The 25278-nt window shown below is 37.4% G+C and overlaps 1 protein-coding gene across 2 annotated transcripts in view; it reads right to left on the reverse strand.

Annotated features, from left to right (window-relative positions):
- Positions 1–3684: 3684 nt before the first annotated feature.
- BMAL2 (basic helix-loop-helix ARNT like 2) overlaps positions 3685–25278 on the reverse strand; it is an 84935-nt gene continuing 63341 nt past the window's right edge. Inside the window, exons 10-17 of one of the 2 annotated variants that reach the window (XM_064284449.1) lie at positions 19664–19904; positions 19086–19192; positions 18770–18920; positions 18057–18115; positions 17126–17234; positions 12457–12535; positions 10652–10760; positions 3685–9521 (exon numbers count right to left, since the gene is read on the reverse strand). In XM_064284449.1, coding sequence (XP_064140519.1) covers positions 9385–9521; positions 10652–10760; positions 12457–12535; positions 17126–17234; positions 18057–18115; positions 18770–18920; positions 19086–19192; positions 19664–19904 — 992 coding nt within the window. In that variant the 3' untranslated portion in view covers positions 3685–9384. Of the gene's footprint in view, positions 9522–10651; positions 10761–12444; positions 12536–17125; positions 17235–18056; positions 18116–18769; positions 18921–19085; positions 19193–19663; positions 19905–25278 lie in introns of both variants that reach the window. The other variant, XM_064284448.1, reaches the window with a different exon arrangement.

A 25278-nucleotide genomic window follows, 5' to 3' on the forward strand; every position in this document is an offset into this window, starting at 1 on the left:
CCCAAACCCCTGCCCTTGCTCCGCTGACCTTTGAAGTAAGGAATTTGCACTTTTAACAAGCTCCCAGGTGATGCTGATGCTGCTGGTTCTGGGACCACAATTTTGGAGTTCCAAGACCGGGTGCTGTCGAGTACGGGTGACCCCCTGTGTGCCAGAGTAGAACTGCACTCCATAGGGTTTTCAAAGGCTATGATTTTTTGGCTGTAGATTGCCAGGCCTTTCTTCTGAGGTACCTCTTGGTGAACTTGAACCTCCAACCTTTCAGTCAGCGCAGATCATGTTAACTGTTTTCATTACCCAGGGACTTGACACTTTAAAAGAACCACTGTAGATTTTTACACTAATTTTTGATGAATTATGCTTCAGTGTGATGTTACATTTAAGAAATCAGCTGTTTGTTTTAGCATCATATAGTATGTTGCTCTGTAAGAGAAAGAGTAGATTTGGTTCTTTTAACAGTTAATCCTGTGAGCACACATATCTGAGAGTGAAAAACATTAGAGGTTTTACAACCCTGGATGTTCAGAGCAGCTGTTGCTATGATTTTTAATGACTTGATTTCTACACTCTCTTGTAAAGGACTGACTTATTAATAAAATTTCACCAAAACTGTATCTATGTAAACACATAAAAAAAAATCTAGAGTAAAAGAAACGCTAAGCTCTAGGTGATGGGCCTGAGTGGCCATGACTCCTCGTTTGTTTAAAATACCAGGTAAGTGTCCTATTAGTAATGATATAATCCCTTTTGTTTTTAGTTATTCAGTCTTTTTAGTCATTTCAATTTAAAACAATCACTAAACAATATTGGGTAGCATTTTAGAACTTTCTTTCTCCTCACACTTTTGAAATCTGGATTCCTGCTTTGAAGGTATAGTGATATTCATGTTTTTTAACCTTTAAAAATTCATCATTTTTGTAGAGACCAAATGCCACAAGTTATATGTAGAATAAGCTAAAGCAGGCTAACTTTTTTCAGAGAGCTGATAGCAATGTTATAAATGATGATTCTCTGGGAAATACCAGAGGCCCATTTCAATAATACTATTTCATACAAAACTAATTTCATAATGTTTTAATAGGAACAATGTTACAAAAAGGGTTCCGTAGTCAAGTCATGTTATCAGGAGGGAACAGTCCCTGAAAAAAGACATCATGCTTAGTAGAGGGTCAGTGAAAAAGAAGACGACTCTCAGCAAGATGGGTTGACACAGTGGCTGCAAACAATGGGCTCAAGCTTAACGATTGTGAGGATGGTACAGGACTGGGCAGTGTTTCCTTCTGTTGTACGTAGGGTCCCTATGAGTTGGAATCAGCGCAATGGCACCTAACAACAACAAACAACAGTCAAATCAATTTAGAAAATGATGGATTAATCAGTTAAATAATTTTCTTCTGGGAGTATTTAATATGCTTGCCATTCAACATTAACCTCTGTGAATCTGCAGCTAGGGCTCTTTCTCAGCGCAGCATGTTTGCAGAATTTTGCTTTACCTAACATGTTTCAAGGATTTCATGTTTCAAGTAGATTTCATCTCATGTCACCTCAGCTGATTGTCAATGATTAGCCTAGAGCACTGTGTTCTGAAGCCCATCTGGGTTCAGCTAGAAAGAGTGTATTTCTTTAGCCAGTTGTGATAGGGGTGGTGAGAGAATGGTGGCACAAATGCCATGTACTTGCTCTCCCTTTTCTAGACACCTGGAGGGATCGTTCTTTCATCTTTCTCCCATTTCTTCTTATATAATTGTATTATCCATATTTTCTAGTTTTTTTTGGGTAATATGATGTTTTAATATCCACACCAGTGCCCTCACTGGGTTGGTGTCCCCCAGTGTGGTAACTCATGGTGTCACGCCTCCATGGACCTCCTCCTGTACCAGACCACACACGATTCTTGTAATGTTTTTGTACCAATGTTACTTGTAAATCATAATTCCCATATATCGTGTCTTCTTTTCCTTTAATCACTGTTTCATTCTCAAAAAAGTTATTGATATAGGTTCATAATACTAATTACCACAATATTGTAGGTAAAACGCCAGAAAATTTGACAAAAATCAGCAACTACAAAAACACTGGCAGCAAGGAAAACAGCAGCGCGATTGTAGCACATGCTTGTAGCTCGTGCACACGAAAACACGGGTCATTGTGACTGGGTAATAATGACAGCTCTGACCACAGCGCATTAGAAGGTTCAAAAAGTAAGTTAGTATAGAGTTTTAGCTTGTATTTATATTGATACATGTAAGCTGGGCTTATGAAAAATGTTTTTGTTGTTATAACCATAGGGATATTTTTATTAAAAATAATAAATTTCTGTTGATACACTGTACAAAAATTTTATAGACATTTTGTGTCATCCCCTTTGACAGTGTTACCGATGCAGTCTGCACCCCCCCACACCCCCTAATGACACCACTGATCTACACCCTTTTCCACCCATGTCTGCTATGTAAGAAGCCCCCGTAGTTTCCCATTTGATAAAGGCCCCGAGCCCCAAGTCACGAGTTTCAAATAAAATCCCTGAGTGCTCTGGCCTCTCCCAGTCACACTTCCCATAAAAACCACAAAACCCGAAGCCCCAATCCATCTCTGCCTTGTAACTACCCCTTTCAGTTACCCCGTGTGACCCTGCTGGGTGTGCTGTGAACACCATGGACTGTGAGTACAACTGCGGTGCAGTGAATTACTTAATATGGCCGTTGTAGCCAGAGTCTTCGTGACTTCCACAGAATGATTGGGTGGATCTATGCAAATAAGGTGCTTGTGGCCCACGAGGATTGGAGTTTGCTAATAATACAAATAAGGTGCATGGCACACTTGTGGGGATGGGACCATGCAAATGAGATATGTGGAACCCTAATGAAGGAATTGGTCAGTTAGGCTTAAAATGACCCATCCCAGAGGTGGAAAGTAAGGACTTCACTACCACCAAAAAGAGATGGTAGGGGAATACGTCCTCTGGACTTGGGATCCCTGTATTGAGAACCTCCTAGACCCAGAAGACAGAGAGGTGTGACACCAGAGAGGCACAAGACAGTGAGAAGTGGTGGTAGAGAAGCAGCCACCCCAGAGCCAGAAGATTGGCAAGAGACAGCACAGTGAGGTTACCAGCCCATGGAGCAAGGCGGTTACAGTAGGTGTGCCAACCCACAGAGCAAGAGAGCTAAGAGCCTTCGGGCAGGTGGCTTCCTAATGGGGTGATGCCTCAGGGCATTTTCATCCTTACAATTCCATCTTGATTCAAGTTCTTACAGTTTTCCGCCAAGCTCTGTGGCAGACATCTGGTGTGGTGTGGCCACTCCCATGTATGCCCTGTTGGTAACAGTAAACTCAGAGAACCTCTCCTCTCTCAGTTCATGGCATCCCAATAGGGCTGACTCACCCAACTGACAACCCAAGTTTGGGCACGTGACCAAAGCCTGGCCAATCTGTATATTCTAGCCTCTTGGCTACAGGGAAGGCAATGCAAACCACGTTGATTCAGAGACCCAAACAATGGACATTGTTGTGTGAATTCCTAGGAAATATAGATGCTCTTTTTCCATTGGGATTATCAGGTGTAAGAACAATTTATGCTCGGAGTTTCTGAGGGCAGAAGGCTTACGTGAGGATAAAACGACCACCTTAGAGCAAATCAAAACTGAGAGATGGAGAGAGGAAGAGACAGGGAGGAAGGAGAGCTAGACAGCAGTGATGACATCAGACTGGGATGTGAGCCAGAAAGAAACCTTTATTGGGTGATGCCACAGAGATTTAGAGGTCGTTACAGCTGTTACCCTGATAAGTACACCCTAAAACGCATATAGTAACATAGTCCAATGCCCCTCTCTGCCCAGTGGTCTGAGTGCACTGGATCTTTTCACTAATCTATGTTTTCACATTAAAAAAAAAATTAAGGACATGCTTTTTGCGTTCGTTAATATTCTAAAAAAAAAAAAAAAACCCTCCAAACTAGTAATTACTATAAAATATAGTTTAATTTTACTCTTTTCATTATTTACCACAAAATTTTTAAAAACACCAATACACAGTGCAAGTGAACTGGAAGAGAGCTAAAAATTGTATAAAAGACAAACGTAAACTCAAGGTTGTATGAGCAGTGACATACATACACCATACTCCCCAATAGCAATGAGTTCAGAAGGCAGGTTCCAGGTTGCCCAGGTTTTCTTTCTAAGGCCGGCTTTAACTGAGGCCACATCTGGAAAGGCTCCCTAAGCCAAAGGGAAGGATCTTCCCAGACTTCGCTTAGACAGCAGCTCCTTATAAAACAACCCACAAAAGGTACATACCTCTAAGAACCTCCAGTGAATTTTTATACTCAGAACTACCAGAGAGGCAGATTTAACCTAGGCACAAAAGTCACCCAGGCCTCTCACAGTCTCCAGGTAGCTTGGAAAAATCAACCTATTAAGGAAAACAAAGTACTATACAAAGGGAAAAGTGGCACCTAGTGGCCATTTAGCAGTTTTTCTTTATGGCTTCTGATAATTCTAGATGTCAGCCCTATTCTGCCCCTGATACTGTACTAGGCAAATGTGCCCAACGATGAGTTACCTGCGTGGTAGATAACTCTTTAAAGTAGGACTCATAACTGGTCACCATTAGTAACTGGTCATTGGCTATTTCATATATGTGTGCCCCAGGCCCTACAGAGATTCTTCAAAACTATGACAACCACTATAGCCTTTCCCTCTTTGGACACTGTAAATACACACCTTTATCACATTTGCTTACTAAAATTCTCTCTATTCTGTATTTTCCCATGTGTCTGTTTCTCAACAGATTTCCAAATTTAGTGACTACCATAACCAAAAAAAACCCGTTGCCGTCGAGTCAATTCTAACTCATCGTGACCTTATAGAACAGGGTAGAACTTCCCCACAGGGTTTCCAAGAAGCGCCTGGTGGATGTGAACTTCTGACCTTTTGGTTAGCGGATGCAGCTCTTAACCACTATGCCACCAGGATTTCCGTGGCTACCACAGGGGGTAGTCAATTTCAAGGTATTATCATGTAATAAAAGGATAACATTTTTCAAGTGTTAATAATTTTTAAAAAATGTTTTAAATTTGGTACATGAGTTCACAGCTACTTGATTGTACTGCATCAAGATCAATAAATAATAGTTCTTTAAACAACAGTATTTAGAGGTAAATATCATTTATGGCATAATCCTTTGGTCTACTTCAAGCTAATAATAGTTAACAATAAAATGTTCTAGAGCAGCACTGTACAACAGATATGAGCCACATATGTAATTTTAAATTTTCTAGTAGCCACATTAAACAAGCAAAAAACAAACACGTGAAATTAATTTTAATGTTTTATTTGACCTAGTGGATCCATAATCAACACCCACGGAAGCAGCAGGCTGCAAAAGACTTCTTTAAAGTGTTGAAAAGCAAAGATGTCACCTTGAAGACTAAGGTTCACCTGACCCAAGCTATGGTGTTTTCAATCGCCTCATATGCATGTGAAAGCTGGACAATGAATAAGGAAGACTGAAGAAGCACTGACACCTGTGAATTGTGGTGCTGGAGAGGAATATTGAATATACCAGGGACTGCCAGAAGAACAAACCAATCTGTCTTGGAAGAAGCGCGACCAGCATGATTCTTAGAAGCAAGAATGGCAAGACTACGTCTCACATACTTTGGACATGTTCTCAGGAGGGAGAAGGCCATCATGCTTGGTAAAGTAGAGGGTCAGTGAAAAAGAGGAAGACCCTCAATGAGATGGATTGACACAGTAGCTGCAACAATGAGCTTAAGCATAAAAACGATTGTGAGGATGATGCAGGATTGGGCAGTGTTTCGATCTGTTGTGCACAGGGTCACTATGAGTCGGAGTTGAGGAATGGCACCTAACAACCAAACAAGAGTATATCCAAAATATTATCATTTCAACCTGTAATCAATATGAAATTGTTAATGTGTTATTTCACATTCTTTTTTTATACTAAGTCTTCAAAATTCACATTGTATTTTACATTTACGGCTTATCTCAATTTGTGCTAGCTACATTTCAAGTGTTCAATAGCCACATGTGGCTAGTGGCTATCATATTGGGCAGTGCAGTTCTAGAGTCCTACACTAAAGCTCAAGTTCTGTGAATGAGAATCACAGGATCAGAGCAGGGTTAGAGACAAAACTTCTTTCATAATTCAGGAAACTGAGGCATGGAGACTAAAATGGCTTGCTTGAGATCATAGTTAAATGTAAGCCGAACAGGGTCTTCTTATTGTGAGTTTTCATTCTACTTCATTACATTACTGTACAAAGGGCAGGCATCAGCAATACCAATGCCCACAGACGCAGCAGTCAAGAAATCAAATGATATATTGCATTGGGCAAATCTACTGCAAAAGACTTCTTCAAAATCTAAAAAACAAAGATGTCACTTTGATAACCAAGGTACATATGACCCAGTCACCTCATATGCATGCAAAAGTTGGATGATGAAAAAGGAAGACTGAAGAATTGGCACATCTGAATTATGGTGTGGAATATACCATTGACTGCCAGAAGGGCAAACAAATCTGTCTTGTAAGAAGTACAGCCAGAATGCTCCTTAGAAGCAAGGATGGTGAGACTTCATTGTGCTTACTTTGGACATGTTATCAGTGGGAACCAATCCCTGGAGAAGGACATCATTCTTGGTAAAGTACAGGGTCAGTGATATAGAGGAAGACCTTCAAAAGATGGGTTGACGCAGTGGCTGCAACAATGAGCTCAAACGTACCTACTACCGTGAGGATGGCACAGGACTTGGCAATGTTTTATTCTGTTATACCTAGGGTCACTGTGAGTTGGAACCAACTCGATGGCACCTAATAACAATATTATTGTAGCAATAATTCTAAGGGTTAAAAAAAAAAAAAAAGAATGAGAGTGCTCTTCTTATGATCCTTCCATTCAACTTGGAGATGTATTATTTTTCACAGAAATGCATGAAATCAATTTGCAGGAGAAAAAAGTAATATTTAGTATAAAAATCAAAAAAACCAAACCCGCTGCCATTGAGTCAATTCTGACTCATAGTGACCCTATAGGGCAGAGTAGAACTGCCCCATAGAGTTTCCAAGGAGCGCCTGGTAGATTCGAACTGCTGACCCTTTGGTTAGCAGCCATAGCACTTAATCACTACGCCACCAGGGCTTCCAAACATTTAGTATAAGCCATAAAAATACCTGTTGCTTATAACAGTAATCAAATGTTTGTAGTTAGAATCCCTTCTGAGAAAACACTAAACTTGGGAGAGCTACAGTATCATACAGTACATGAGTACTGTATTCTGAATCCAAGGCAAGAGAATCTACAGAAAATATCTGAGTATCTAATAAAAGATCAAACCAAGCAGAAGACATTCAGTTGGCTATTTGCCCATTGCTCAATGAAATAACCCCTCCTCTTGTAAAGAGAAGAAACTTTCTGTGCAAGGCAGCAATGGCTTGCTTCTAGAAACTGTCTCTAATCCTTGCATCATGACAATCTGCCCTGCCTGCCTTTGAGGGCACCCAACCACAATGGCCTATCATGCTACCACTGGCTTGCGTAGACCCTCTTGAGGCCAACCTGCTATCTATGGTTTAATCCCCTAAAATGTTATATTGGTAGACAGGTCCCCCTGCTTGACTTAGAGAACAGATGTGATCTTTCAGGCTTCTGGAGACTTAATTATAATGCTTAGACTGCTGCAAACCAATGCCCTTCTTCCAGAGGTTTGTTTTTTTGGCTTATTCTACACCTTCATGCTCTTGAGGCCTCAAGTATCAGAACGAGGAACACTGTATTAGCTCAAGAGTACAGCATACCAGTACACCCTTGCCCACATGTCCACTGCAGATTCCATGCTTGAAGAGAACATTCGCTTTTGGTTATAACGTTTTGGTATGTTTGCTATTAACATGCCTGACAGAGGTTCTAATCTATCACCTACAGCCTAATCAGGCAGGGTCAAAATAATGCTTTGTTTTAGTGAGGAGCTCTGAGGGAAATTCACTGGAAAGGTGAAGCACCATATTGGGAAAGAAAGCTGGATTTGAACCCCACATCTGAGCCTCAGGGTTTCCCTCATTATTCTCCCAGTCTGTCTTACTTGTGTTTGTGAGGTACGAAAGAGAATATATAGGAACACACTTGGTGAGCAAAAAGAGCTAATAAGAAATAAGGTATTATGAATGCATGATCCTCAAAAAGGTAGACAAACAGTATTCTAAATATTCTTAATTCTTACACTCAGTTTGAGCCACCTCTGGAATAATTACTGGTTGAAAAATGTTCTGCAAATTTTTAATTATAGCAAGATAATTGGTTTTTAGATGATTTCTCATTGCCTCATGGTTTTAAAAATGTACTTACAATTTATGTCATTACCTTCGATTACATGCAATGATAACTGTATTTACTTAATAATCTAAAAGGCCTCAACTCGTTCCTGGGTCAGTTAATTATTTAACCACTGAGACCTCTGCTTTCCCAAATGTGTATAAAGAAATTGTTTTATATACAGTAAACATTAAAATATATATAATTTAATGTATGACTTTACACAAGACACTTGATCTGTCTGGGCCTGTTTTCTTCCTCTAGAACTAATCCATCACTAAATACACCCTTTCAGTATCAAAAACCTATCTATAATGAAAATCTTGAGTGGTTATATTAAGAGTAAATTCTGTATCACTAAGATTTAGGGCACAAGACAGCTCTTCCTTTTCTGTAAGCGAAGTTGAAGGACAACTTTTTATTCCTGAGTTTTAAATAAAAATTTTTCTCACTTAAAATCCATCCCAAAGTATTCAACCAAACATAAGTATCCTAGCTCTGTTCTTGCCCAAGTCTACAAAGATGAAATTTGGTATTCATTGTGAATATGATTATAAATTGCACTGTCCCTTTAAGTGTTCAAGTACTTACCATTTTCTTAAAGTGTGTAAGCCCTATCCTCAATTAGGAATGAAATACGCAAGGAATGGAAACATTCCAAATAACACACATCTACTATTAGAAACAAATCTTAAGACACAAGGAAAATGTCAATATATTAAATTTCTCAAATTCAAAAAAGTACATCAAAAATCAAAACAATACGTATGTGATATTTTTGGTTAAAAATATTTTAGCAAAAATATAGCCACTAGTGGGTTTCAAGCCATTTCACTGAGTAAAAGGGTCTGTAATAAACTCTGAGATGTTCTATTGGGAGAACATATTTCCTCATACGCCTGTGAGAGTAAGGTGCAAATCTATAAAATTTGATAGAACATTAATAGAAATAAAAGATAAAAACAGTATCAATACAGTACTGAAGAATATACAGTTTCTTGTAAATGAAATGCTTTAAAATGTTTCTCATTTTTGGAGTTAAAAATCAAATGCTAGAGTGTCCACTGGATGTCACTGAAGTCTCCAGGGTCTCCCAGGCCCCCTTCCGCTTCTAAATAATTCATGAACGCAGCCATGGCTGTGTCGTCATTGTCACACAGGGCATCAAAATCCAGTTGAGTACCATCATCTATCAAATTAAAATATAAGGCCGTGTAAGTAAAGGTGATCAATAAAGTCATATATTCATACATTTGAAGACTACAAAATGATTACCATAAAAATGGCAAAGCAAAACTAGGGTTCCATACCGTGTATTTTTGAGGGCCAACTATATGTCTTAAATTGCAGAAGTCTTATGTATCTTTAAATGGGTCACTTATTTTTATAACAGTCTACTGTCAAAAAAATTGCACTTAATTCACTTGATGCACAGAAGTGAGCTAGTCTACGAGTTTTCTAATAGAAAATGACACTGCTAAAGGGTATAATCAGAGAGGTGGAAGCTAGAGGCTGGCGTTTAAGTGTGTTGGGGAAGAGACTGGAAGGAGAAATTTAACTTTAATCTGTCTTGTGAAAAAACTCTGTTTAACTTGAAAAAAAAGAAGACTGAGACAAAACCATCATCTTCCAAAAATTTGAAATATTCTTATAAAAGGGGGTTAATCAGATTTTTTATTAAAAAAGGAAATAAGAAGGCACCATGGAAACATAAAGAAGAGGTTCTAGAAAATGAGGGCTAAAACACAGATAAAGGTTAACCAAAGTTTTCTACGTTATCTTTCAAAGTACAATAGAATTTGAGATGATTAGTGTGCGGCTCTGTGTGAAGCTGATACCCAGGTTCCTTCTAGTCCTTTGATTCTCTTTAACAGACATTTTCAGTAGAACAATTGATATCAGTTATGGGGCATGAAATGGTGTCATTTCAATTTACTCAGTTTGGACTTTGCATAAGCATTATTAAAATGAATGACTGTATTTTAATCTTTTAATGATTTATAGCCTTTAAAAATCCTTGGGAATTGCTTGAGAATAGACATTTTTTTCCTAGACAGAAATACCTTCATTTTTAAAATTGTGTGTATTCAAGACCAGCCATAACTGAATCAGGTGATAACCTCATTTTTAATGACAAGTCCATTAAGTAACATTCATTTCAAAATCAAAAGTGTGGTTATTCTATTTTTAGAATTCTAAATGGAAAATTTTTAGTTTTAAAGCTGTTTGCTTCTCTAGAAATCTCCTGTGCCTGAGAATACAGTGATTGAGGAGTTTTTGGAAAACTAAAATGGCGGACAGTTGCCAAGGAAAACTTACTGGGGAGTGATTTGTTACCGTGGAGAGCAACGGTGCTCTGGTTTTGCTTTGCAGCTTCTAGCTCCCCTATTTCAGAAGGACTTAGTGGAATCAACTCCTTATTTGACACCTGAAAAGACAGTCAGAATAATAAATAGTCAGTAAGGTTCCTACTTGAATGAAATAAAGCCCTTTTAGCAAGCAGTTACTAGATATAGGCCTGCCACTGGCACCACCACTGCCATCATCAATATGGCAGCTAGTGCTTATTGAGTATACCGCATGCATCCTCTCCTTTCGTTTCTAAAACACTATGACATAGCTGTATTACAGGTCAGGAATCTGAGGCCTAAAGAGGCTAGTATCTTGCCCAAGGTGTTGGAGCCATGATTCTAATCCTACTTTATCTGACTCCAAAATCCACAGTCTTAACAACCATAACTTAAGATACATACTATAAGGAAAAGTTTTGGATTAAGAAGGAAAAGTTTATGACCAAAATGCTTTGGACCAAAGTTATTTCTGTATTTTTAAAATGATGGCAAAACCATACGTCACATGAAATGACTATGGGAAATACTGCTTTAGAGCGGAAACAGGTTAAACCAGATGCTTTAACCAAAAAGCTCTTTACATAATTGCAGGGCAAACAAGAGTAACTCTGTTTTACATAGTTACAGGCCAAATCTAACATTCAATGAAGCTCCTCAAAATACTAAGAAATAATAGTGGTTAAAGAGCTCAGGCTGCTAACCAAAAGGTCAGCAGTTTGGATCCACCAGCCTCTCCTTGGAAACCCTATGGGGCATTTCTACTCTGCCTATAGGGTCGCTATGAGTTGGAATCAACTCAATGGCAACGGGTTTTTGGTTTTTTAATTGTCTGATGAAGTTTACACACTTTATTTATAGAATGCCTACATAATGTACACTACATGGAGATACGTGTTCACTACAATGACTTAAATCCCCATTTCTAGCACATTGCCTGGCACACAATAAACATTTGCTAATGTATGAATAAATGAATAAATAATATACCAGAAGACTTAAGATCTTATTTGGGTAAAAATATAATACTTGTATTATCAACTTCCCTTTGTCCCTGGCTCAGATTTAGTTTTCCGTTTCTCCTATGTTCTTATACCACTTAGTTTATATACCTACTTTAGAGCTTTTTGTTGTCTGTGCTACATCAGAATTATGTTGTATGTGAATCTTCCAGATGTTTAGCACTATGCTTAATCATTTTTGTATATGTAAAAATGCATTTCATGTAGCTAGTATTTGTTCAACTGAACTAAACAGTATACAGTTCTTATTTGTGGCTTATATTATTTAAACTTCTTTTCCCAGACCACAAAGAGTACATTTAATCCACTGAGTTGGAACCTATTAAAATAAGAACAATAATAATAGCTACCATTTACCGAGAACTTACTGTGTGCCAGGTACTGCTTTATGAGCTTTTGTCTGCTTGTTTTTATATTAAATCACTTAGCTCTCACACTGTTCTAACAGGTTGGTGCTATTATTATCTCTGATTTACAGATGAGGAAGCTGAGGAATGAAGAATTTAAGTAATGAGCCTTAGGCTACTTAGCAGTTAAGTGTCTGAGCCACAACTTGGACCCAGGCGTATGGTTCCAGTGACCTCACTATTAACCACTGTTCTCTATTGCCTCTTAAAAATCATCAACTGGCTGGAAAGAATTCATTTATTTTTCATAGGATGGCTTCTTTTCCCAGAAGAAATAATTAATCTCTTAGGAACAAATTTTATTGTTCATTCATTTAATGAATATTATTACTTACAAGTGTACTCACATTCCTGCAGTTTAACATGGTACCATCTTTCATTGGATCTGTTGGACCTGAATCACCAAGGGATGAGGCAGACTGTAACCTTTAAAAAGTGAAACATAAAGCCATTTGTTTTAATTGTATATTTTCAGAAGGAAAATTTCTCCTCTGAAAACATAATAATCTACTGATAATACATAGTGATGAACTAGAGGATGACTATTATTACAGTTTTCACAATTAGACTGACTTGTTAGGTGCCAGATTTATTTTTGACAATGGAGTATTGAAAGACATAGCGTTGTAAATAGACAAAACTCTGAGGTAAAAGCTCTTAAATAAATCATGCTTTCTGTCTTAATACAGCACATGGCCAAGGAATGGAAAACAGCACACTTAGTTTGAAACAGGCATTCAAATCAAGCTTCAGTACCTCATCAAGTTACTAACAGAAAGTAAACACACATTAACATTCTGCAACCTTTTTTAAAGTGGAAAATATTTCATAGTTTTACAGTAATACATTAGCACCAGGTACAAAACCAACGCAGCACATGCAGAGAACAGAACTGCATAAACCCAGCTTTATGTCTTTATTCCCTAGGAAGCAGCTGAGAAGAAATGACAGAGCAAGAAACTGAAACAAAGGAATGAAATGAATTAGGTAGGGAAACTCAGAGATGAAAAGATCAGTGACCTGTCTTGTGAGATTTTCCATAGTTAAGGTAAATACCCTGGCCAGATTTCATTCTGTGGTCCATTTTTAAAATCATTACCTGCTCATTTAGTCTTGATTTAAAGACAAAAGCTACACCCACACCAGGCTCTTCACTACCAGATTAATCTTCTGAAACATGACTTTCATCATATTAGTTCCCTGGCCAGAAATCAGCTTTTAAGTACTTCCACTACTTGACTTTGCCCTAGTTAAAACTCTCCACTGCTCACCAACCCAACTCCCCTCTCAACTGAGCCACCTTGTTGTTCTCTGAAACCATCATGATTTCTCCCACTCATCTCCATACCTTGGCTGAGGTTCCTTCTAACGCTGCTTGGCTGTATCCTAGACATTCTAATGCTACCCAGCTGTCTTAGTTTACTGGTGCTGCTACAACAGAAATACCACAAGTGGATGGCTTTAACGAACAGAAATTTATTCTCTCACAGCTGAGGAGGCTAGAAGTCTGAATTCAGGACACCAGCTCCAGGGGAAAGCTTTCTCTCTCTGTTAGTTCTGGGAAAAAGTCCTAGTCATTGATCTTCCTCTGGACTAGGAGCTTCTCAGCACAGGGACCCTGGGCCCAAAGGACGCACTCTGCTCCTGGCACATCTTTCTTGGTGGCATGAGGTCCCCCTCCTCTCTGCTCAATTCTCCCTTTTATATTTCAAAAGAGATTGACTGAAAATACAATATAATCCTGTAGATTGAGTCCTGCCCCATTAACATAACTGACTCTAATACTGCCTTATTAACATCATAGAGGTTAGGATTTACAATACATAGGATAATCGCATCAGATCACAAAATGGTGGATGACCACACAATACTGAGAATCATGGCCTAGCCGAGCTGACACATATTTTGGGGGGACACAATTCAACCCACGACACCAACTGTCAATATTTGACTCAATTTCTGCTTCTGCTTTCTAGATCCACTGAGTTTTTTCATTACTAAGTCATTGAGAGTTTTAAAACCTTAAAATTGGAAGAAAACTTGGATCCTATATGAAAATTCAGTATAGGAATAACTATCAAAAATGTGTGAACTGTACACTTGAGTATTTCATAATACACTATATGGTGCTATCCGTTCCACATAAGTTTTGTGAAGAGATTCATGATCCAAGTATATATGGATATGTTTGTGCATATGTTTTGCAGCACTTTCAATACCTGAAGTATAAAAAAAACTTGATTCCAACTCACAGTGACCCTAAAGGACAGAGTAGAACTGCCCCATGGGGTTTCCAAGGAGCAGCTCGTGGATTTGAACTGACAACCTTTTGATTAGCAGCCGAGCTCTTAACCACACAGCAATTATTTGATAACTTTTTTTTTTTTTAAATGAAATAGGCAGGTTTATGGCACATGACAAATGTCTCACTAATGACTTTTTCAGTTCAAGTTTTTTTTTCTTAATTTAAAACTAAAAATCCAAGCTGTACAAAAAGGTAGAAAATGAAAAAGCAAAGCTTTCTCTCATCTTTTACATCTCCTGTCCCCTAACACCTAGTCCCATATATGAGAGGTAACTAGTCAGAACAAATTTTTTATATTGTTGTATACTATATTGTGGAGTATCAGGTCACTACTGTCCAATTGCCAAATCTAAAATACTCTGGAAACTGAAAGATTTTCTATAATTCATTTGTCAGCAAAACTTGAATAGATCTAAACTCAGCAAAACCTGACCTTGACTGACATCAGTATATATATATATATATATATATATATATATATATATATATATATATTTTTTTAACCCTACTTTGTCTCCCTTATTATGCACTTTTACATATTTCACTCCAGAAATATTTTGAAGCTTTTTATTATGGAAAATTTGAAACAGATATAAAAGTCAATAATATAATGAAATCTCATACATCCATCAAACAGCTTCAATAATTATCAGCTCATTCCCCATCTTGTTTAATGTAAATACCCCCTTACTCTTGCCCCCTCTCTCCAGCTCCCCCGCCCCCCGCCAAGGATGTATTCTGTAAATACTTCTCATTGCAGAAATATTGGTATATTTGATTATTGGGTGCTGCCCATGATATAACTGCTCTCCGGGTTTGTTACTCCCTTAAAAAAAAAACCGAATTTCAAAACACTATCTAAATTAAAAAAAAAAAAAAGAAAGAAATCTGACTTCAAAACATAACTGGTCCCAAGGATTTTAGCTGAGAGATTATGGACCCATATACACACACACACATCTTTCTTTTTCCCTATACAAGTGGGATATTATACATAATTCTTTTTTTCTATTCCTGTGCTTTTTCGTATTTCCCATGTATTTTAAAGATCTTTCCATGTTAACATAAATAGAGCTATCTCATTTTTACCAGCTGCAAAGTACTCCATTTTATGGCTATTCTATAACCAGTTATTGTTATGATAAATATTTAAATCACTACTATAAACAATGCGACAGTGAACAGTCTTGTTCATACGTCTTTGCATAATTGTATAAGAGTGTTTGCTCCTGGAATAAAATTGCTGAGTCTACGATTATTACACTTACATTTTTGATGGATATTACCTAATTGCCTTCAAAAGTGGTTGCATTAACTTATACTCCCACGGTTTGAGTTCTTGTTTCTCATACTCTCACCAACATTGAATATTAAGTGAAAAAAGTATCTTATTATTGTTTTATCTTGAGTGAGTGTGTGTGTGTGTGTGCGTGTATTTTTTTTAACTATGACTGGGGTTGAGTCAAGTTTCTTGGCCTTTTTTTTTTTTCTGTTCATGTCCACTGTCCAACTTTTTTTATTGAATAATTTTCAAAAACTGCTTAATAAACTCTTCAAATATTAAGATAGTACTTTCTAATCATGTGAATTACATACATTTTCCTCAGTTATAATTTATCTTTTAACTTTGTAATAATAGCTATTGTTATGCTTAAATTTTGAATTTTTATATCATTAATTTTGTCAATTTTTTTCTTAATGAATTGTGGATTTTGTGTGATGCTAAGAAGGGACTTTGCAAACCAAGATTACAAAAATCCATACCTATGTCCTCGAAATACTTCTATAGTTTCATTTTTTACTTTGAAATCTTTTACTTATCTGGGATTTATTTTAATAAAGAATAAGGTTGGGATCTAGCTCTGCTTTTTTCTCCAAATGGTTATATAATTATTATAATGCCATTTGCTGTTAATCCATTCCCCCCACTGATTTAAAATGCCACTTTTCCCATATAATAACTTTCCATATGTATTTGAGTCTATTTCTGAACTCTACACTTATCCATTGATCTATCTTCCTCTTTGTGGATTATACCAAAATGTTTTAGTGTCTGTAGCTTTATAACATATTTTAATATCTGACAGAATTAGTCTCACCTCAGTACATTTGTTTTTCAGAATTTCCTCGGATATTCTAGTATGATTAGTATCATTTTATCAGATTCCAGAAAAACAAATGAATGGTGGTTTTTTGACTGGATTTACATTAAATTCATACATTAGTTTAGGGAACACTGGCATCCTTACAATACTGAGTCTTCCCATTGGAAAAAAAAATATATCTGGATAGTTATTCAAGTTATGTTTGTTGTAACATTGTAGAAATAAAGTTTTCTTTTATAGGTCTGAATTCCAAAACCCAAACCAAACCCATTGCCGTTGAGTTGACTCTGACTCATAGCGACCCTATAGAACAGAGTAGAACTGCCCCGTAGAGTTTCCATGGAGCGTATGGTGGATTCAAACTGCCAACTTTTTAGTTAGCAGCTGTCACACTATGTCACCAGCATTTCCATAGTCCTGAATAGTTTTTGTAAAATTTACAAATATTTTATCTTTCTTGCTGTTACTATAAATGGAACTTCTCTTCAATTATATTTACAAACTGATTATTTTCATATATAGAAAAACTACTGTCTTTCGTATACTAATTTTGTAAACATAATAATGGCTTTACTTGTGAAAATATTTGCAGCAATAAAACATTACCTTTGTAAATCCAGAACTTCATTTGCGATATCTGTTCCAATACTACCAGCACCAAGTACTATTCCAGAAGACATTCCAGGCATACTACTATAAGACTGTCTAGAGGACTCTAATAACAAAAAGAAAACACCAATTGGGAATTTTTTAGAAGCATATAAAATTATACAATATCTTTCAATTCAAATATATTTCCTATTTCCTCCTCTAAAAAAATAGATTAGCTGCATCCTAAAATTTTAGAAAACATTCAGATCTGTGTTACAAATACAACTCATGTGGTTCTAAGATACTTATGAAGAAGTGATATGAAACAAATGTCTAGAAAGTCATTTGAAGGTAAGTACACAGTCTCTTCCCACTTTATGCTCCATACTGAAGCCAGAGAAATACTACTACTAATAATAAAATACCAATATTTTTATTTTTAATAACACAAGTAATATATTAATACATTCCTGTGGTAAAAAAAAAAAAAATAACACAGATAAAGCAAAAAGTTCCCTTTAATGCTTCTCACTAATTTGTCCAACAGATATTTATTGAGCACCACAACATATAAGGAGTTATTCTGTAGGGACAGATAATGAATAAAACACCATTCCTGCTCCTGAAGAAATCACAGGTAGTGGAGGGCCAGTCAAATGAACAACTAATTGCAAACAATGTAATATTTTAACAAGTGTGAGCAAAGTGCTATGACAGCAGTGAGAAGAAATGGCGTGACCCCTGGCGGTTTCATCTGGGATACTGGTTTCCTTCTGGACTTAGTCTCTAACTTCTAACTGAAGCTGGGATTCCCACAGCCCAACCCATAGAAGTTTTTTCAGTTTCAACTTGAAATTCTTTCCCTCACCAAGAGACCAAAAGATAATGACTTAATAATAATTCCATAATAATACATATTGGGGAGTAATAAGTCTTCCAAACTTACCTTCTGATGATTGAGAACTGCAAGGAAGTAATGATGCTTCTCCAGTCTCACTGTGTCCCCTAGAATTAAGAAACACCATAGGACTTTTTTTTTAAGGTGAAGGAAATTGTTAAAGCAACTGTATTAGCTTCTGTATATTTGATTTGTCAATTCTTGACCCACTTATGTTTTATTTTGTGTGAAGAATTTAGCTTTATCCAAAGAAAGGTCTGGCCTTTGCTCTTAGGTGTTGGAAGGTAATCTTTAAGCACTTGGAATGTCATGACTTATAGAAGTGTCTTTCTTTAGGGAGCAGGCTAGCTATGCCAGAAAGTCTAACAATGTGATTTATGGAGGGATTCTGAGTCATATGCGGTATTAGGTTAACCTCTAGCAGGGTTGGAAACTGAGGTCAGCTATATGCGTAGTTGACATGGAGCCCCAGTGAAGAGTCTGGACACCATGGCTCAGGTGAGTTTCCCTGGTTGTCGATAATCCATGTGTATTGTCAAACATCAATTCCGAAAATATAAAGCAAACTTTTAGCTTAAATCTGAGAACAAATGCCAATGAATTTGAGTAAATCAGTTACTCAAAATATTTATCTCAAGTAATATAAGGCCAGAGGACCACACAATTTTAATGCTTTAAAGAGATGAGAAAAGAAAAGAGAAGCAAAGATTGCTCATTTGAAATTAATATAAAGGTCTTAACAACATAAGAAAATTACTTACAAAACTAAAGTGTTGATGGACACAATATATTCCAGTTCTTTGGTCCAAGGATTTGTGAAACTAAACCACTGGCTTTTTAAAGTTACAAAAGAGCCATCTTTCACTCTGAATTTGTAAGAATCTGTAAATATTTTCTCCTTACTCTGTAGAACTTAACAAGAAAAGATAATAATCAGCATAACAGTCTACTTTACCACTATAAAAATCAATCCCTTGAGGATTAATTCAAGCTTTGGATTTCACAGGAATGAGAAATTAAGAGTTTAAGCTGTAAATAAAGGTTTCCAAAGAGAAAAGTACCCCATTCAATGCATACCGGCTTTGTGCTTGTCAGTTAAATTACTATGGTCATCTTGATGAAAATATTCATAACAAGAAGTTCCCAAAAGTTCCTGAGGCAGATATCCTAAAATTGCTGTTGCCCTGGTTTTAAAATTGAAAAAAACATGTCAGAATTGGTGAGTGTACTCCCTCCCAGAATACTGCCGGCCCATAGGTGGTCAGGACCGATGGAAGGAGACTGGGGATGAGTAACCCATGTGTATCACTTGGGTCCCTTTGGCTGCCCTAGACCCAGTTGGGTGTTGCAGGGCAGAATGAACACCCAGGCACAGGGCCAAAAACTCTACCCAGGGTATGCTTTCACCACCATGCACCAATAAAACTGTGGCCACAGACCATGTCCAGTTTCCATGCTACTGGTTAAAAAATATTATGCACGTTTACATTCTTGCTTGAACAAATTTACTCACATATCCATATCCTTATTTCATTTAAACTTTTACCTCCCATTTTGAAGACTTAAAAAAAATCCAGTAGTGCTACAAAGCCACATCTTTTAATAACCTTAAACATTCCATTGAACCTTAATCGTTATGACATGGAAATGCTTACCTTTGGTCTACGTAGACAAATTTTCCATTCACTGCAAATCGGGTTATAAATTCAGTTGGTTTGACTTTGATCTCTCCATTGTTCTGTGGGACAATAAAAGGATGCAATCTTCCAATGGCAACAAGGCAAGTAAAATTACTGCTGTCTTTCTTATGGTCCCTTTCTTCTTCCATTCCAACAATATTTGAAGGCCAGCTTCTTAAGTAACCAGTGCAGTGGACAGTATAAAATTTTCTATGATCTAATTCAAAAGTTAAAAAAAAAAGGCATTTGAATGATTATGAATAAATTCTTAAATTTTTTACATTGACATTTGTAATAGTTATAACTGTGCTACCAAATGCTGTTTAAATATGCTAAAATACGAAAGGGAAACAGTGTATTGTATTGAAAAGAAATCATCGGTCTCATTTATCTTAACAACTTGGCTCTTAATGAGTTATTTTTCCCAGGAACTCAATTATACACACTACACCCAAAAGCTGACGGATTACTTTAAGTTTAAATAGATCTATAGATTAAGATATTTCCTAGTCAATTTTTCAATTACAGCAATTTATATCTGTTAGAAAAATTAATCTCCATGCCCCCTTTCTCTTAGCCACAAAGATGGCTTATTAAGTTTTTATATTATAATTTATATTCAAAATTTTAAAAGGTGGTTTAAATCACTTTGGATACATTCTTAAATTTCTTGTTAGGACTTATAATAGCTAACATATATAGTTATAATAGATTATAGATTCATTTTGGAAAACATCATAAATGGCATAAAAATAAAATTTGACTCAAAATTTTCACTTTTCAGAAAAACTCCAAGCAATTAACTCCAAAGGAAAAAGCTTGTCAAGCAGGTTTAACCAGAATAATAAAACTTTGGAAATAAGCGATATGCCCAAATATTAGGAAATGCTTAAGAACGCAATGAGATACAACACAGGCATTTGAGATGGACAGTTTACAGATTACAGCAATCCACACACACACACACAAAAGTGACTTAAAGCTTAAAAAGTAGGCAAAAAACTGTTTAAGTTACTTAAAATAACTGTTTGCGACAAGATTTAGAAAGGACCGGAACAGTCATTGCTTTAAATCAGCACTTTTTGGTAAGACTATTACTAAAAAAAAATCTTTTTTAAAAAAAGTTCTTATTAGAAGATGAAATGGGCTGTTTTATGAGATAGCAATTAACAATAATAACAAAGATTTATAGAACGCTCTATGTGCCATGCTCTAAGTGCTTTAAATGTATAACTCATTAATCTTCTTAATAGTCCTATGAGATGTTCTAATATTAGCCCCATTGTCTTAGGAAAGTAAGAGTTAAAAGCCAAGGTCACAGCAGATGAAGGACAGAGCTAGTGTTTAAACCCAGGCAGCCCGGCTTGAGAGCCCTTTCTTAGCCACTAATGCTGCACTCATTGATGATTAGTGAGTGCTCTGTCATGGAGGGTATTCAAACAGGAGTTGCCTGGGTGACAGAGGGGATGGGGTACAAAGGGGATGCAGTCAGAAGGAACAGCCAATGCAAAAGTGAGAGTCAAGAGAGCAGTCAGATGTGGCTAAAGCATAGACTGTGGTGGGGAAATGGCAAAGAATAAAGCAGGGAAAAGATAGTTTAGGTCTTGTAAGCAATGTTTAGGACCTTATATTCAACATCTAACAGACATCACCACCTCCATGGTCCACAGATGTCTAAAACCACAAACGTCCAGAAGTAAACTCATTGTTATCTTCCAATGCTAACCCAAGTCTTTATCACCACGCCCTTTCTTGTTTAATGACACCACAATCAACCCAGGAAGTTGAATTAAAAAAACTTGGGAATCAGTCTAGGCCCCTGCCTTCACCTTACCCCTAATATTCAAAATACCTCAAAGGAATTAAATTGGGATAAGCACGAATACAAGATGTTCATTCATATTAACAAAACAAGATGGCAGTCAAAAATTTTAGAAAAGGTTTATACACAGGGTTTGGCATTTCTGATGACATTTGCCTGCAAATTTACAAATGATACTGACTAAAAATATTCCACTCAACTGAATGTAGGATAAACGTAGAATATAAAAAGAAGTTTTGTATTTATAAAAGAATGTCATCACACAGAATCTAGACTTGTACTTCGAGTCTTCTCTTACAACAGGGTTACCACCTGAATTTCCAAATTAATGTCTCTCAGTTCTCACCTTGAACATTTATTCAGTTGGTAAATTTCTAGTTGGGATTATGTAACTCCATCCACATCAATTCATTTGATCAATTACCTAAAGTTACGGGGGGGGGGAGAGGGAGGACTATCCCATAAAAATATTCTTATCCCAAGAAATCTTTACATCTTTTCATGAATCATGGTTCCCAACCTCTGCCAAACTATTTATTTATATCAGCTGCACAGGATAGATTCAAGTGTAATCTATTCCATGATTTTAAAAAGGGAAAGAAATAACCGGTATTACCCACTGCCTTAATTTACAGGACATCCTTTCAAATTCCTTTATGAAATTTTTCCTCAACATGTTGCAGGCTGAGTCTCAACTTGGCATCTTGTTGCCTTAGTTTGAATTCTTGCAGAAGCAGATCTTAAGAAAAAGATTCAAGTATGAGAAATTTATGAGAAGTGATGGCAGGGAACACTGGTGGGGAAGGGCAGAAGTGAGACAGAAGAGAAGGAAGCTAGTATCAGGCAAGTTTTCTAGCAAGCTGCCGCTTCAGGAAACGAAGCTGAATCTATTGGGGCATCCTGGGGGAAAAGGCAGAACATGAGCCCCAGAGTTATACTTTCTTCAGTCATTGGGTGAGGGATGCTCCAAGAGGGGCATTATCCCCAGCACTTCAGGCCTGTCCCTAGCTAGTGTAGGCAGAATTGGCTCCAAAGAACTGAGGTAGGAGGCCAAGTGTAATGGCAAGTGCTGAGGGGATACCTCTTGGGCTCTGACAGTACCTGCTACACTTGTAAAAGAAGCAAATGGATTCTGAGTGCCACTACTGTAGTAAGATTATCTTACTAAGATAAATTTAAGAAAAACCTGAGACACTGGGTAGCATTCATCCACCCCTCTTCGGTCTTTGATACCTGAGTAATTTTATCCCAGCTTTAGAAACTTTCTCAAAGTTTGTGTCCATGGCATTAATGTTAGAATCAGCATAAAAATACCTTTTTTTTTAATGTTGATGTTGTTTATTTTTTAAACATTTCATGTTATCAAAATCTCAAACATATATAAAACTAGAGGGAACAGTATATCAAATTCTACTTCTGCAGTTATCAACTCATGGCCAATCTTGAGAAATGGCCTTTGGATAAAACTTAAATTCAGTTCCCAGTTAACATTAAAAGGGCCACTTTCTAGTCTCTCTTCTTTTAAAATTAAATGGCAACTGAAAGAAAAACACCTTTACTAGCCACAGGCTCTCATCATCAATGGGAAGTGCTCTTAAAAAACAGTGGATCCCATTCCTAATTATCACTGGAAAAAACAATTTAGTAGCAATTATATGCAAAATGAAACCCTGGTGGCACAGTGGTTATGAGATCGGCTGCTAACCAAAAGGTCAGCAGTTCAAATCCACCAGCCGCTCCTCGGAAACCATATGGGGCAATTCTGCTCTGTTTTATAAGAGTCGCTATGAGTTGGAATCAACTCTACAGCAACGGGTGTATATGCAACATAAAATTGTTTTACTTCAACAGACATTCTCAATTAAAGTAGAATATAAGATAATCTTCCGCTGGAAGTCAGCCCATGCAGCCAGCCAGGGTTACATTTTGCAGTTACCTTATCCTAGTCCAGGCCAACCACATGCAATTCTCACATGAGGAACTTATTTGGACAGGGACACACTGAATTATTACTACATGCCCTTACCATTCCTCAGGCCAAATCGGTCTCATGCCTTTGGCACAGAGCTCTAGGGTGTTAAATAAATACTTGGTTCAAGTGCTTGAGCAGATTAAAAGCTCCTTTTTAAGAAGATATTTGACGCTGACTGCAGGAATCTGTGTGGCCCAGCTTGAAGTGCAAGTGGAACCTTCTTGTGTGGGCAGGAACACATTCCTACAACAGAAGTCAACTCCCTTGACCATGACATAACATAGTTTATAAAGAATATGTTCTACATTCTATTTTGGTGAGTAGCATCTGGGGTTCTAAAAGCCTCTGAACAGCCATGTAGGATACTCCACGGGATATATGAAGAAAACTAAAAATACAAGGGAAAGATTAGTCCAAAGAACTAATCGACCACATCTATCATGGCCTCCACCAGACTGAGTCCAGAACAAGATGGTGCCTGGCTACCACCACTACTGCTCTGACAGGGATCACAATAGAGGGTCCCAGCCAGAGCTGGAGAAAAATGTAGAACAAAGTTCTAACTCAAAAAGAAAGACCAGACTTGCTGGCCTGACAGAGAACGGAGAAACCCTGAGAGTATGGCTCCCGGACACCCTTTCAGCTCAGTAATGAGGTCACTCCAGAGGTTAACCTTTCAGCCAAAGATTGAAGAGGCCCATGGAACAAAACAAGACTAAAGGGGCACACCAGCCCTGGGGCAGGGACTGGAAGGCAGGAGGGAACAGGAAAGCTGGTAATAGGGAACCCAGGGTTGAGAAAGGAGAGCGTTGACATGTCATGGGATTGTTACCCAATGTCATACAACAATGTGTGTACTAATTGTTTGATGAGAAACTAATTTGTTCTGCAAACCTTCACCTAAAGTACAATTAAAAAAAAAAAAAAGTCAACTCCTTTGTTGGCATGTCTGTTATGGAAATCATCTAGAATGAATCTAATTAATAACCTTCAGAATCTACTGTAGCAGATGGTATTGCATAGTAGAAAGAATAAAACCTAAAATCCGTTGCCATCAGTCAATTCCAACTGATAGAGAACCTATAGGACAGATCAGAACTGCCCCATAGGGTTTCCAAAGCTGTAATTTTTACGGAAGTAGGCTGCCACATCTTTCTCCTACAGAGCACCTGGTGGGTTCAAACCGATAACCTTTAGGTTAGCAGCTGAGCACTTAACCACTGTGCCACCAGGGTTCATTAGTAGAAAGAATACAGAACTTAAAATCAGATTCCTGAATCTGCCACTTTCTGTGTGACTTTAGACAAATTATATAACCTCTTTAAGCTTCAGTTTCCTCATCTGCAAAATGGGACCATATGCTGCATGAATGTTGTTGTGTGCCATGGAGTCGATTCCAACTCATAGCGATCCTACAGGACAAAGTATAAGGAATTATGCAAAGTACTTAGCACATACCCAAAACCCAGTGCCATCGAGTCGATTCCGACTCATAGCAGTCCTATAGGACAGAGTAGAACCGCCCCATAGGGTTTCCAAGGAGCAACTGGCGGATTCGAACTGCCGACCCTTTGGTTAGCAGCTGTAGCACTTAACCACTACGCCACCAGGGTTTCCACACTTGGCACATACTAGGTTCTTAATAATTATTTATTCTCTCCTTGCTTTTTCATTTTTCTTCTTTCTGAGCCGCAAATAACAGCTACCATTTGTTGAGTGCTTATTAGAAGCCAAGCACTGCATTACCAGTACCAGCTGTTGTCTAGTGGACTCTGATTTGTGACCACCCCATGTGTG

Source organism: Loxodonta africana, chromosome 4 (assembly GCF_030014295.1).
Source record: "Loxodonta africana isolate mLoxAfr1 chromosome 4, mLoxAfr1.hap2, whole genome shotgun sequence".
In the NCBI taxonomy this organism is placed as follows: Eukaryota; Metazoa; Chordata; class Mammalia; order Proboscidea; family Elephantidae; genus Loxodonta; species Loxodonta africana.